At 45.0% G+C, this 13,156-nt stretch overlaps 1 protein-coding gene across 1 annotated transcript; it reads left to right on the top strand.

The window, feature by feature from the left end:
* Window positions 1-219: 219 nt before the first annotated feature.
* TSGA13 (testis specific 13) lies at window positions 220-12,982 on the top strand. The gene is made up of 7 exons (XM_047095166.1): window positions 220-242; window positions 2,279-2,357; window positions 4,239-4,310; window positions 5,463-5,675; window positions 10,351-10,490; window positions 11,032-11,159; window positions 12,806-12,982. The coding sequence occupies exons 1-7, from the start codon at window positions 220-222 to the stop codon at window positions 12,973-12,975; spliced, it is 825 nt and encodes a 274-aa protein (XP_046951122.1). The 3' UTR covers window positions 12,976-12,982.
* The last annotated feature ends 174 nt before the right edge of the window (window positions 12,983-13,156 follow it).

Raw genomic sequence — 13,156 nt, 5'->3', positions numbered from 1 at the left:
GACAAAGGTCATCATGTCTTGTACATTCTCTGCATTCACAACAGCACCCACCAGCCTTGTTTCCAAAACAGGATCAAGAACGGGGCTGGACACACAGTGTGTGCTAAGGAAGAAATGGATTGAATTGAGCCCCTACAGAACCTGGACTCTTTGGAGACACTGACTTTGGCCTCTGGGTGAATACTTGCCTTGGACTGACCCACTTAGCAGTGAACAGCGATGGGCCAAAAGAGACAAACCAAGTGTGTACTTTTCTTTGCCCAACTAATTTATAAGGACGATTTTATGCAAACATTTGCTGTAGTCCATATCACTCTGAACAGTACTAGTCACAGAGTAGACTCATTAAAAATGTTTTAGGGGCACCTGGGTGGCTCAGCCGGTTAAGCGTCCAGCTCTTGATTTCAGCTTAGGGCATGAGCTCACAGTTTGTGAGATTAAGCCCTGCATCGGGCTCTGCACTGACAGCATGGAGTCTGCTTGGGATTTTCTGTCTCCATCTCTCTCTGCCCTTCCCCTGCTCTCTCTCTCTCTCTCTCTCTCAAAATAAAAAAATGAACGTTAAAAAAATATTTTAATTGACTGACTGTCCTCAGATCAAAAACCGGATCTTGGTCTGTGTTTCGTGCAGCAATTAGAATAGAGTTGTCAAAAGTAAGGCACCAGACTGTCCTTGGTGCACGCTGCTGGGCTGTAGGAGAATTTCCCCCACAGCTCTATGCCTTAAATTGGCATAAAGAGTATCTGGGATCCTGTGCTGCCTTTGAGATAATAGAGACTCATTTTTTTAAAGTGCTACAATAAAGATTACAGTATAGTATTATTAGATGACTTAAGATAGTAGGACACATAAAAAAGGTACCACCTTTAAGATGTTAAGTGGGGATGAATTTATTTTGGTCTACCCACAATGTGTCACCTGCTCCCCTTGAGACTATTTTTAAGACGTCTGGCCTGAGTTAAGGATGGAGTTGGTAGCCAGCGACAGGTGCAAGTGAGCCATGCTTGGATGGGACTTGATACGGGATTGGGGATGATTCGTGCCATCCTACAGCAGTTGACCCGCCAACTACATAGCTTGGCTAGTTCTGTTTTTCTTAGTTTGGTCCTTACACTGCCACCCTCATTTTTATTTATTTTTATTTTTTTATTAAAAAAAATTTTTTTTAAATGTTTTTATTTATTTTTGAGACAGAGAGAGACAGAGCATGAGCAGGGGAGGGGCAGCGAGAGAGGGAGACACAGAATCGGAAGCAGGCTCCGGGCTCTGACCTGTGAGCACAGAGCCTGACGCAGGGTTCGAACTCACAGACTGCGAGATCATGACCTGAGCCGAAGTCGGACGCCTAACCGACTGAGCCGCCCAGGCGCCCCTGCCACCCTCATTTTTAGAGGAGAGAGGTCTACTTCAGGTAGTCCCAGGCTTCTATTTAATGTAAGCTAGTTAATACCCAAACAGGAATTATCTCCAAGGAGGAAGCAGGCCATTTATTTTAATCGTTAACCCAGTCTTACTGATGAGCATCTTTCCCTGTGTTCAGGCAGTAAATGAGTTTAGTGGAATTAGTCATGGAATCTAAAATATGGAGTCTAAAACACTTTATTACTAAATATTGCAACTTCTGCCTCCCTCCCTCTTCTCTCCAAAAGGAACTGGTATCTGGGCAGGGGATCTGAAACTAAGAGTAAAAACAGAGTATGAGAATATTTGCCATTCATGATTTCTACCATCTTAGTTCTAGATAGAGAAACGTAGATGTGGTTAGGTACGAGAGGGAGCCAGTAATCCAAGCATAGTCATTAAGAATTGGAAATTTAGTTGTGAAGTTCCACTAATAATGTCCCTTTTCATGGAATCACTAGTTAATTATTGGCAAAGGTAGAGCCATTTCCCTGTGGAGAAGAGCAGGCAGGTGGGCATTCAAAATAGTAGGTCGTCTTTAAGGATATTATAAAGGTCCAGGTGCCCAAAAGAATGTCCTTAAGCTGTCTAACACCCTTATTTTTGAAGAATTCAACTTATCAGATATCATCATATCTCCAAGAGGTCCCACTTGCTGAACTCACTGAACTGAAGTTTTGTTCCCCACCCCCCCACCAGAATGCAGGCTGGATGATAACAAATCCTGTTCTTTACTCTACGTGCATATTCAATTAGTGACCACCCAAATTGGGCTCCTCTAAGCCGGGCTCCCAAACTTTGTTGAGGGAGATTGAGAATATGCCAACGACCAGGCCTCTGAGTAAGCAAATACCATTGGATTTTCCGCTTTTTCAGGTTCCAAGATGCCATATCAACGACTCCAGGAACCAGCTCAGTTAAACTCGAGAAAGGAATAGGGGTTGATAATGATGAGGTAAGAAAGAGCCTTAGTAAATGTGTATGTATAGTCTTTCTTTGGAGTTACTCTGAGTACTTTGGAAGTGGGGTTCACAGACCTCCTGTTGAAGAGCAAGAAACGGTCAATGTTTGTACAGACAGCAAGGGTAATTTATCCTAATTTTATGAAAGGGAAACAGAGACATAGAAAAGAGACAGGGATGTATCCGCGACAAATCAGGGCTAGAAGCCAGGGACCATAAGCCTATCTTAGAAACCCTACTTAGCTAGGCTTTATGGACACCTCTTGCAGCAAAACTCCATTGGATGGTTGGTTGCTTCCCCAGGTTTTTCATATTCAAGTGAATTTTCCAGGCCAACTTTTATTTTACCAGCCACGATAGTACAATTCAACGTAAAACTAAAAACATATTCCACTTGGGACACTCCCGTGGGCTTAGTCAACTGCCGTAGACTCATTTGGAGCTGAGATGCAACACTTCAGAAAAATTCAAGAGTAAAAACATTTTCCTTTGAGATTTCCCCCCCCAAAATTAATTTTTAAAAAACCTACAAGAGAAAAGTCTTCACATCTTTCTCTCACGTTTTCCTGAGATTTCTGTGGTTCTGAATATATGTAGCATATCTGTGAAGTGGACTATTCCTAATATATCTTTGTTTTGAACAAAGGGATTTCAGTTTTCCAAAAATTAAATCATTGCATCTTTGGATTTATTGCTTCCCATTGTTCCTAATGGAATGTATGGCATGGCTCTGATAGGCCTCCTCCTGGTCCACATGCCCCCCCCCCCCCGGGCATTGCCAGCTTCTGGAATTTTCCTCTAGGAACATAACACCTTCCCCCATTGTACGGTTCTGTCCCATCCTTACACCTTCCCTCTTTTCCATTCGCATCCACACTTTCCTCACCTCTCAGTGCATGTTCTGTTTCCTCCGCGCCCCAGCTTACCATATCACCTCCTCGGGGGCATGGCAATCCTTGGAAATGTTGGTCCACACACAGGATTGTGACTCCTCCTCTTTTTCTGATTTCCGATTATGCCAAGCCCAAAGGAGGTAACTCAGCTTTCATTTCCTTCTGTCCTCATCCTTTTGACTCATCTGTGGATAAGTTAGGGCTGAGCTAGAGGCCAGGCAGCAACACCGGGGTCAGCGAAGGCGATGCAGAAGGCCCGGCAACTGTACATACGACCAGACGCGACACCCCAACAGTCTGCCATTCACCAGCACGTCCACCAGACACGACCCTCCAACAGTCTGCCAATCACCAGCACGTCCACCGGCAGAGAAATGCAAAGCGGTGGACAGAAGTATGACCAACATTCAATTATTTGTTTGCCATCACTTTGGGAAGGATCGTGTGCTGTCAAAATATTCAAAACAAGCAAAATGCACCGTTGTTTCTCTCTTCCTCTGTGTGTCTGCTTCCAGCTCGGCAGGCAGTGATCCCTAGGGCTCCCTTGCACCACAAGCCTTCAGTTGTTGCCCTTTCATGACTTGCTTTTCTCCCGGAGAGGGTGTCCTCCATGATGATTTTCACTAGATTTCACCCCTATAGAAATGGAAAAGGCAGAAGGAAGAGGTGCGATCCCTTGGAGTGATTTGTCCCCATCTGAACTTTAACGCTGCCCTTTACCCACTTCCCTCCCCCACAGCTTTATCTGACATTCATAATAAAGCAGGCCCACCTTTTCCACGGACAAGCTTCCCTGTCAGGACGCCTCGGAACGTAGCTCTCCTTGCTGTAGCCGCATCCCGGGATCCCAGGGTACAAAACTGGGAGTACTTTGTTCTTCTGACCGGTTTTTAGTCAGCCTAGGGTGAGGTGAGGTAAGGAATGGAATGCTGTTTAGGACAGGTGCAACGTGAAACTCCTGATCTCAATTATTGTCTCTAGATTTTTGACGCAGTCGGGCCTTCAAAATTTGTCCTGAAGAACCTTCAGGAATACACCATCCATCCAAATATGGTAGGTGGAGGGGCGCCTGGGTGGCGCAGTCGGTTAAGCGTCCGACTTCAGCCAGGTCACGATCTCGTGGTCCGTGAGTTCGAGCCCCGCGTCGGGCTCTGGGCTGATGGCTCAGAGCCCGGAGCCTGTTTCCGATTCTGTGTCTCCCTCTCTCTCTGCCCCTCCCCCGTTCATGCTCTGTCTCTCTCTGTCCCAAAAATAAATAAACGTTGAAAAAAAAAATTTTTAAAAAACAAATATGGTAGGTGGAAAAAGCATTCATCCCCGCCAAGATCCTTAAGGGTTCAGCAGCAGGGCCACTGCTAGGGTATCCCAAATGCCTCCTGGTGCCGCCAGCTTCTGCGACCGCGCTGACTCCTGGGACAGGAAAGCAGGGCTGTCCTAGGACACCAGGCCTGTGGCAGTGCTGGGTACGGTGATAGGGAGGGACGAGGGAGGAGGTGGGAAGGGGGTGTTGGCTGCAGCTGATTTTTTTTTTTAAGTGGAGAAAACCTATTTCTAATAGGAGGTATTCTATTCTCTCCCTCGCCAATCCTCTGCCTCCCTCCTAGGGATGGAAAAGCAAATTTGGCGGGACCGCCCCTTCCCCCACCACGTCTTAAATGACACGCAGTCTTTTGTGACTGCTTTTCCTTTATAAGGTTGTGCTTATTATGCATGTTAATGTGGTTGTGCCCGTGGAGAACTCTTGGTGGGTGGGGAGATGGAGAGAGGGGCTGTGTTGGTATCCCGGAACAAGGAAGGAGCTTTGGTGCCTGGCGATCTCTGCCTTTGCCTCAAACGGACTTGTAGAGAAGGCCACCTAGGTTTGACATGGAAGCTTCTGTTTGCCCCATTGTGCTGGGCACGATGTTACACTTTTTCAGGAGGACTAAGTCATCTTGCTCCTTTTATGTGGGAACCTTCCCTCCCATCTCACTTCCTCACCCCTTCGTCTATTTGTGGGGAATGTTCTGAGGGCAGAGAGGGACAGAGGGCTTCAGACGTTTTCTGTAAAACCAAGCAGATTTCTGTAAAATCTGCTTCAGAGCAGATTTGTCCGGCCCCTGTGCAGCGTCTGTCCTTCCCCCACAGAGGCTGAAGACTAGCCAATTGATTAATCTTCTCTTGATCTAATCCCTTTGTCTCTCTGGAAACCTCTGTGTTGCTCAGGCCCAGTACTATGAGCCTTTGAAGCCCACTGCCCTGCAGAAATTCCTGGCTCGAAACGGGAAAATCAAAAGCTTCACATTAAAAGTAACAGAGTACGATCAGGATAAGACCTTACTGATTATGACCAACAACCCACTTCCCTGCCCATTCGACCAGCAAGGAAAGAACATCGCACCCAAATACTTTCCCAAGGAATTGCTGCTCAAGGTAATGGCGCCTGGGGAAGCTTCCTGGCACCCTGAGGAAGGACCCTGAGGAATCAGGAGGTGGCTTGAAGAGGGAATTAAGTTAACGTGGAAGATGGCGTCAGGAGTCATCTTCTTCCTTCTTCTGCCTTGCTGTGTATTGCACACACAAGGAATCTGGAGAGACTCAGAACCAGAATTGCACAAGCTCGTGTCATGAAACTCCACTGCGTGGAGAGAAGAGGGTCCTCATTAGAAATTGTTCCTCCCTGGCCAAAGACATTTAGTTTGTAATTCCCCAAAGGTGAACTAGCCACTGGCTTTCGGGTTGAGGGTAAAGTGGCAAAGGATAAATCAGGAAATGAGGAACGAGGAACAGAAATAACCAAACGGGAGATGGGGAAAGGATTATGCTTTATACCCACGGCTTTGGGTGTCAGGAGAAGGGGAGAGGAACACAGCAGAGGATGTACCATCACAACAGCCAGACATTTGGGACTCGGTTCTACACTGCAGAAGTTCACGTTCAATCCGGTAAACGGTTGCTGAACATATGCTAAACAAAGAACTAAGATATAAGGATGCTTTCAGGACAGTTTCTATCTTGAAGGAACTTGGAGACTAGTAGGAGAGACTGATCAATAAATGAGAAATAGAAAAGTTATTATAATATACCAGGATATATGGATAATAAAAGAATATGCAAGATATAGAACTCACATAGAGATTAGTATCTTTGTCGGAGGAAAGGGAGTGATCCGGGAGGTTTTACAGAGGATATGATCCTTGGCAAAAGAACAGAATACCCCCCATCAGAGGGAAAGGCAGACACATGAAGACACAAGAAAGTGAGGAGCACTTATGGAGACGTAAGAGAGTAAATGGCAGGACATAAAAGGCGCAATCAAATTGGCATTTTAGAAAGACCGTTTTTTGGAGGAGAAAGTTGTGTTCGTTGGGGAAGAGATACAAATCAGAAAGATTCATTGTGATGTTACTACAACAGCTAAGGGGAGAGATGCTGAAGAATTGAACTAAATTAATAGCCGAGGAAGTGAAGAAAATCAATTTAAAAGATATTTAGGAATCGGGATCTAAAAAAGATCTTGACAGCCTTGAGAGCAGGTCTAATATAACAAGAAGAAATTAAATAAAGTGAAAGTGCAAACACAAGAATCTAATTATAACAGAAATTACCTGAGACAGACCCTTGTAACACAAAGTGGTGAATTTGAGGTTAGTATTTCCTTAGTTGCTAGAGGAATAGCGGTAAAAGATTCCTCTCCAAATGGGGGATAAGATGCTAATATGCAATGATCTACGCTGAATATGGGCTAATTAATTCATTGCCCATGGTCTCTGGAGTCTCAGTATTTGTGCCCTTTGGATGTAAACTCAGTGGTTACTTCTCATGGTGATGGGTAATGTACAGCGAGAAAGGAACAAATGCCAGGCTAGGATTGTCCTGCTCAAGGTAGAGAAGGAAATACAAGACTATCATCTAACTTGATGCAAGACGAGCTTTCTTCCGACAGCTGGAACATTGTGCAAATCACACGCAGGACCTCATCATAGTCATGAGCAAACTGTGCTACCAGTCAAATTGTATTAATAGAGTTAAGGCACCGATTGTCAAAGACTGACACCATGGTAGTTCTATGGACTGTGCAACAAGTTCAAGAAGAAGGATATGCCCATCTAGAATGCTTCTTTCATATTCATACTGCAACCCACCCCCCTTTCTCTTGCCAAACAAAAGTGACGGTCTTTGGTGAGCCAAAGATCATACACAGAAGAAGCATTCTTTTGCTATGCCCAGGCATGTGTGTTAGAGGAGGGTGGGTTCCAGTAGGCAAGTTGAAGAACGGAGATGGCATGTCTATAAGTGATTGCTATCCTCACAGTCCCTTCTAAGTGAAATGGCCCCACCATAGTCCATGAAGAAAAGGATGCCCTGAGAGATCCTCTTTTGTGCAACTGGCTGGGGACCTGAGGTGGGGGCAGGAGGGCACCAGAGCCAGTGAATCAAAATTCATAGGCTGATCGGTGACCTGTGGTGTAAATTGGTACCCCCAAATGAAAACAAACAAAAAAACCCCCAAAGCCAGAAGCCAAACCAACACCAAAACCAGCCAACCTACCAACGACCCAAATCCCCAGGCCAAACAGAGTCCTCCTTCCATGCCTCTGGGTCTGGAAAAGGGGAAGATCAAGGTGGTAAGAGTGAAAGCCGACGGGGCAGGTAGAGAGAGGCCAGAAAAAAATCAAACCAGGAGGAGGAGGGTAGTGCAGGGACCACGAAAGCAGAGGAGGGGCAGGTTGAAGTTACAGGGAAGTAGAAACAAACAAGCAGAAGCTACAGGGAGGAGAAAGATACAGGGTAAAGGTAGGGAGTGAACACAGAGAGAGGGGGAAGCAGACAGGAAGAAAGTAGGAGACAGGCTAATGATATGGGGCTAGAGACGAGCTACACAAACTCATGCGGTTGTAGTCCTTAGCTAGTGCTGTTTGGATTCCAAATACTTTTCCATTCCTGTTTTTCTGCTGTGAGATCTAGCTCTGCAGAGTTTCTGCTCTTTTTGTGGCCAGATTGTTAGCTATGACTTCGTTCCTAGGCACATGTGCTTTTTTAGAGTAAAATCTCTATTTGTTGAGGTAACGTGAACGGAAGTTCCTCCAAACTGAAAGAGCTTAAAGAGAACAAGTACAGCATTTAAAAGACATGGTTCAACAGGAAGTATTCTTTTTTATTTTTTTTTTTAACGTTTATTTTTGAGACAGAGAGAGACAGAGCATGAACAGGGGAGGGGCAGAGAGAGAGGGAGACACAGAATCGGAAGCAGGCTCCGGGCTCTGAGCCATCAGCCCAGAGCCCGACGCAGGGCTCGAACTCACCGACCGCGAGATCATGACCTGAGCCGAAGTCGGACGCTCAACCGACTGAGCCACCCAGGCGCCCCGGAAGTATTTTTTTTTTTTAAAGAGCCTTAAAATTCTATGAGAAGAAGCTCACTGTTGTTATTTAATCAGCCTAGTCATTCATTCGTTCTTTCGTTCATTCAACGAGTATTTATGGAGCACCTACTTTGTGCCAGGCACTGTTACGCATAGTAGGGATACATCAGTGACTACCCCAAGGACTGCCTGAATGATGTTTAATTCTAGTGAGGTAGACAGACCATCAACACGCAAACAATCACACAGATACTATATAATGGGCTAAGTGCCATGACAAAGCAGGATAAGGGAATGAAGCACAATGAGCGTGAGAGGCAATTTTAGATGGTGTAGTTAGGCAAGGCTCCTGGAAGAGGTGATGACATTTGAATAGAGTCTTTAACAAGGTGATGGTCCCACGGTTGCTAGCATATTGTTTTCATTTCAGATTGTCGCATATTAGAAAGAATATAAACGGTCGCTTTCTCAAATGAGTTACGATGAGAAAAAGCAGAAGGAGAGGGAGCCCAAAGCCACATCGCATGAAAGAAAGTTCAAAATACTGGCAACGTTGAGCCTAAGAGAGGAGAATGAGCTTAGGAGGGATGTGATGGATCTCTTCAAATTCTTTAAGGACCCTGCAGAAGAGACATTGGATTTGTTCTGTTTGAGCTGCAGGGTCAAAGTTACAGGGAGATAGCTAACAGCTGAGCAAAGGTGAAACAGGTTGGGCTTTTAGGTGTAGGAAGATTGACCACTTAACTTAGTAGTAATATTGTGGAGGGGATTAGGGGGTCAGATGAATGGTTAGACTGGATGACCTTTAAGAGCTTTTCTGAAAGTCTTTGATTCTATGACCTTTAGTAATGATGAAATTATTACCTCACAAAACATCCCATTCTGTGACCTTTTCACTGCAGACAGAGAAGGGAATGTGAATGAGGCAGTCATCTTTGAGAAAGGAAGGTAGGGTCCCATGGATCTATCTCCCAATTTAGTACCAAATGCTTGGCTTCCTAAGCGATTCACTAATTGAATCCTTCTCAAAACTGGGTAAATTCCTCTGCTGTTCACTTCAAAGGGCCACTGGGCAAGTCCAGTCAATTACTTAGGAAACTGACCAAGCTTTGGACAAGTTTTTTGACAACAAAGCAAATAGGTACACCCGTTCCCACCCCCCGCACCCCAGCCCTCATCTCTGGTTTACCTTTGCAGGGTTTCAGTTACCCACAATCAAGTGGGCATAATCTAATCAAGAGGGACTAATGCTAAGTCACAGTGCATATGCCATTCCCTCATTTCATCATGTAGGCATTTTACCTTCTCACATCATCACAGGAAGAAGGGTCAGTACAGTACGCTATTTTTAGAGAGAGAGAGACCACGTTCACATAACCTTTGTTACATTATAATTATTCTATTTTATTGGTTATTGCTATTCATCCCTCACTGTGCCTCATTTATACATTAAACGTTATCATATGTATGTATAGGAAAAAAAGATAGTATACGTCTAGGGCTTGGTACCCTTCATGGTTTTCGGCATCCACTGGGGGTCTTGGAATGTATCTTCCGTGGATAAGGGGGTCTAGTGTTTTAGCCCACTCAGGGAACGGCTTCCTCTTCTTTTGGTTTCAGTCCCCACTTCCCCTCTCTGGCAGGGTTTGTCGCATCCTTTTAGAGGAATTGAAGCTTAGTCCAGGAACTTAGTTCAGTACCAAGGGTTCAGTTTTCTCCTTCACTGACCCTTCTTCCCTCTGCTACAGGAAGGTTACCAGCACAACCCCCCTGAGAACTTCTGCCTACCCCTGATGTCTCAGAAAAAAAAGTTAAGATCTGAGCTGAAACCAACCTTTCCTGTGACCCTGTTGGCTGATCCTACATCCAAGCAAGAACAGTGGTTTAGGTGAATATTTTCCTTCCTCTCTTTTCCTTATTCATGCTGCTCTTTTCATCACAACTTAACAACAACTTTTGATTGTAGGAAATGTATACAACTGCATAGTGATGAGACAGCTTCCCTACATGACCCCCAACCTCATTTAGACCCTAATGAGAGTTAATAATGCAAAACTAAGGTTTTTCACTAAGAATGATTTTTGAGAGTGACCAGAAGTACTCAAAGATCTCTGTGAGAAAAAGAACAAAATTTTCTCTTAGGGCATAATAAAGGGCTGCAGTTTAGGAACCAGGTGCTGTGAGATTTCATTTGAAATGAGTTATAGGAGCAGCCCACATCCAATTTGGGGAAGAGGTAAGAGATTCTGGAGTTCCTGCACAGGTTTACAATGCTAGGTTCTAGAAACTTCCCTCCCACGGAGCAATGTTCCCACCAATGAACACCATCTAGTCACTGTCCTTTCTTCTCCCCCAGAATCTGATAAAGTAGTGACTGGTTCCATTAACCCCCTGCCCTAGGATCTACTAAATGAGCTTTCTTTGTGAAGGTTTTCTACCTACAATGATTTCAAAAGTGACGGGCAGTATATGAAGGTCTGTGCTTTGCAGAAACAGAAAAAAATGTACCCTCAGCTCAACTTTGCTTCAGTCTGTGAAAGAGATATGAAGAAAGCTGGTAAGCTTCTTTCTTTCAAAGCAATGGCTTACAGATCTGAGATGTGGGCAGGAGGCACAAATTTTGGAGGACAAGAGAAAAGGGCAAATCAACAAGTCTCGTGGAGGTTCTGGAGACTATTTTTTCTCATAGCATGGAAGCTAACAACTGTTAAGAGGCCCAGGTGGCACTAGGCTTTGGATCCCATTTAAACCCTCAAATTTCAAGAAAGCTCTAGTGTGGTGTTTCCCAGACATCACCTACCACTCTAATAGTTTTCGCCATATTGATGTGTTATTTGCCCTTACTCATATAATGTTTTTCTTTAAAAGGTTTTTTTGTTTTTTCTTTTTTTAAAATGTTTATTCATTTATTTATTTATTTTGAGAGAGAGGGAACGAGGTTGGGAGGATGGGGGGGGGGGGGGGAAGGGCAGAAAGAGGGAGAGAGCGAGAATCCCAAGCAGGCTCAGTGCTATTAGCATGGAGACTGAGACGGGGCTAGAACCCAGGAACCATGAGATCACGACCCGAGCCGAAATTAAGAGTCGGATGCTCAAGTAACTGAACCACCCAGGCGCCCCTGTTTGTTTTTGTGTGTGTGTGTTCCTGTCCTAATACTACATCACTGACATCATGGGCTTGATGTACTAGTCACATTTTTTTTTCCTGACATACACTTAGTCAAATTTATAATAATTAAAAATTAAAATGTAAATTGGGTAGATCATTAACAGGCAAGAACCTGTTAATGATCTACCTAATTTACATTTCTGAACAGAGCACTTAATATCTCAGTCTGCAACAATTATTAGATTTCTGGCGACTTTACAGTTTCCCTCAAGAAAAGTGAGTACATACTTACTTTACATAACAGTATCTGAAGAGCCCATTGTGGTGCTTTCCCTAAAGAATGGGTCTGTGGAGTTGAAACAAGGTCTCCCCTTCAAGCAAAAGACACCGCCAGCCAGCCCTCCTTCTGCCAGTAGCCAATCACTTTCCTTGTTTACCAGGCATCCAAATAAAGATCACACAGAGAAGGTTTGGATGGGGCCTGGTTAGGAGGCTGTCCAGGAGTTAGAGGACAGGGTCCGAATTAAGGCGATCGCAGTAGGAATAAGGAAGCCGAGTCAAGGGATATTTACAAGGCATAACGCATCCAAAAAGTGGGGAGGGATGGAAGCAAGAGGAGCCCGCCATGGAAGCTTCCAAGAACAGGCAGACGTTAAAAGAGAATCTGGATAAAGTGATGACACTGAAACCAAAGGCAGTAACATTTTCTTAGTTACACTCTCAGGAGAACTGAAAACCACCTCCACTTTAGGAAAAGACTAAGAAGAGTATGAATACAAGTGAATGCACCTTAGTAAGTAAGAGTTACCTGGGTGTCCACATGGTTGCAGAAGGAATCATTTGAAAGGAGTGGGATGAAACAGGGAAGACTAAACTGGCAGTGTTTTAAACTGGGTTTTGATGAAGGGAAGGAATCCAGGACTATAAAGAAGGTTGGGCATGGTAGTCCGTGATGCGAACTTTACCCTCTTGCTAAGCGTAAAGACCAGCTTTCCGGTCCCTCCAAGTGGGTCTCTTTCTTGCCTCACATTGGGTGTCCTTCCAGATCCTCTGGATGTGCACATTCACTAAGGTGCCCTGTTGCTTTGTTAACAGCAGTCGCCAAGTCAGGGAGTGACATGCCGACTTCCAAGATGATTTGGGAACCACTAACCCTTTCATCGCTCCTGGAAGAGAAACCCACCACAACTGTGCCAGGAGAGAACGCCTTCCGCAGTGGAAGGGCCCAGCAGTGGATTATAAAAAACGCCACTGTCATCAAGTGAAAACAAATCCTCCAGGCCTCTCGCTTCGGTCTCCAGAGACTAAGGGGCCTGCGGAAGTCGCCATCCAAGACGTGCCAACCAAATAAAATCGCATTCTGCCCGCTCCGGGCTTGGGTTGCCCTGTGGCTGGCTGGGTGGGCCGGGGCTAGCCCCAGCTCGGACCCGTGGCGGTAGGGGCCAG

This window comes from Lynx rufus, unplaced genomic scaffold (assembly GCF_022079265.1).
Source record: "Lynx rufus isolate CCGP_SWC_20201006 ecotype Redwood Valley unplaced genomic scaffold, mLynRuf1.p SCAF_4, whole genome shotgun sequence".
Lineage (NCBI taxonomy): Eukaryota > Metazoa > Chordata > Mammalia > Carnivora > Felidae > Lynx > Lynx rufus.
The sequence above is the reverse complement of the archived record's forward strand: the minus strand, read 5'-3'. Positions and strand labels throughout refer to the sequence as shown.

Coding starts and splice junctions, on each gene's coding strand:
- TSGA13 (XM_047095166.1), top strand. CDS start 220: ATGGGCCAAAAGAGACAAACCAA. Junction 2,358..4,238: donor TAGGGGTTGATAATGATGAG/GTAAGAAAGAGC, acceptor TATTGTCTCTAG/ATTTTTGACGCAGTCGGGCC. Junction 11,160..12,805: donor AAGAGATATGAAGAAAGCTG/GTAAGCTTCTTT, acceptor CTTTGTTAACAG/CAGTCGCCAAGTCAGGGAGT.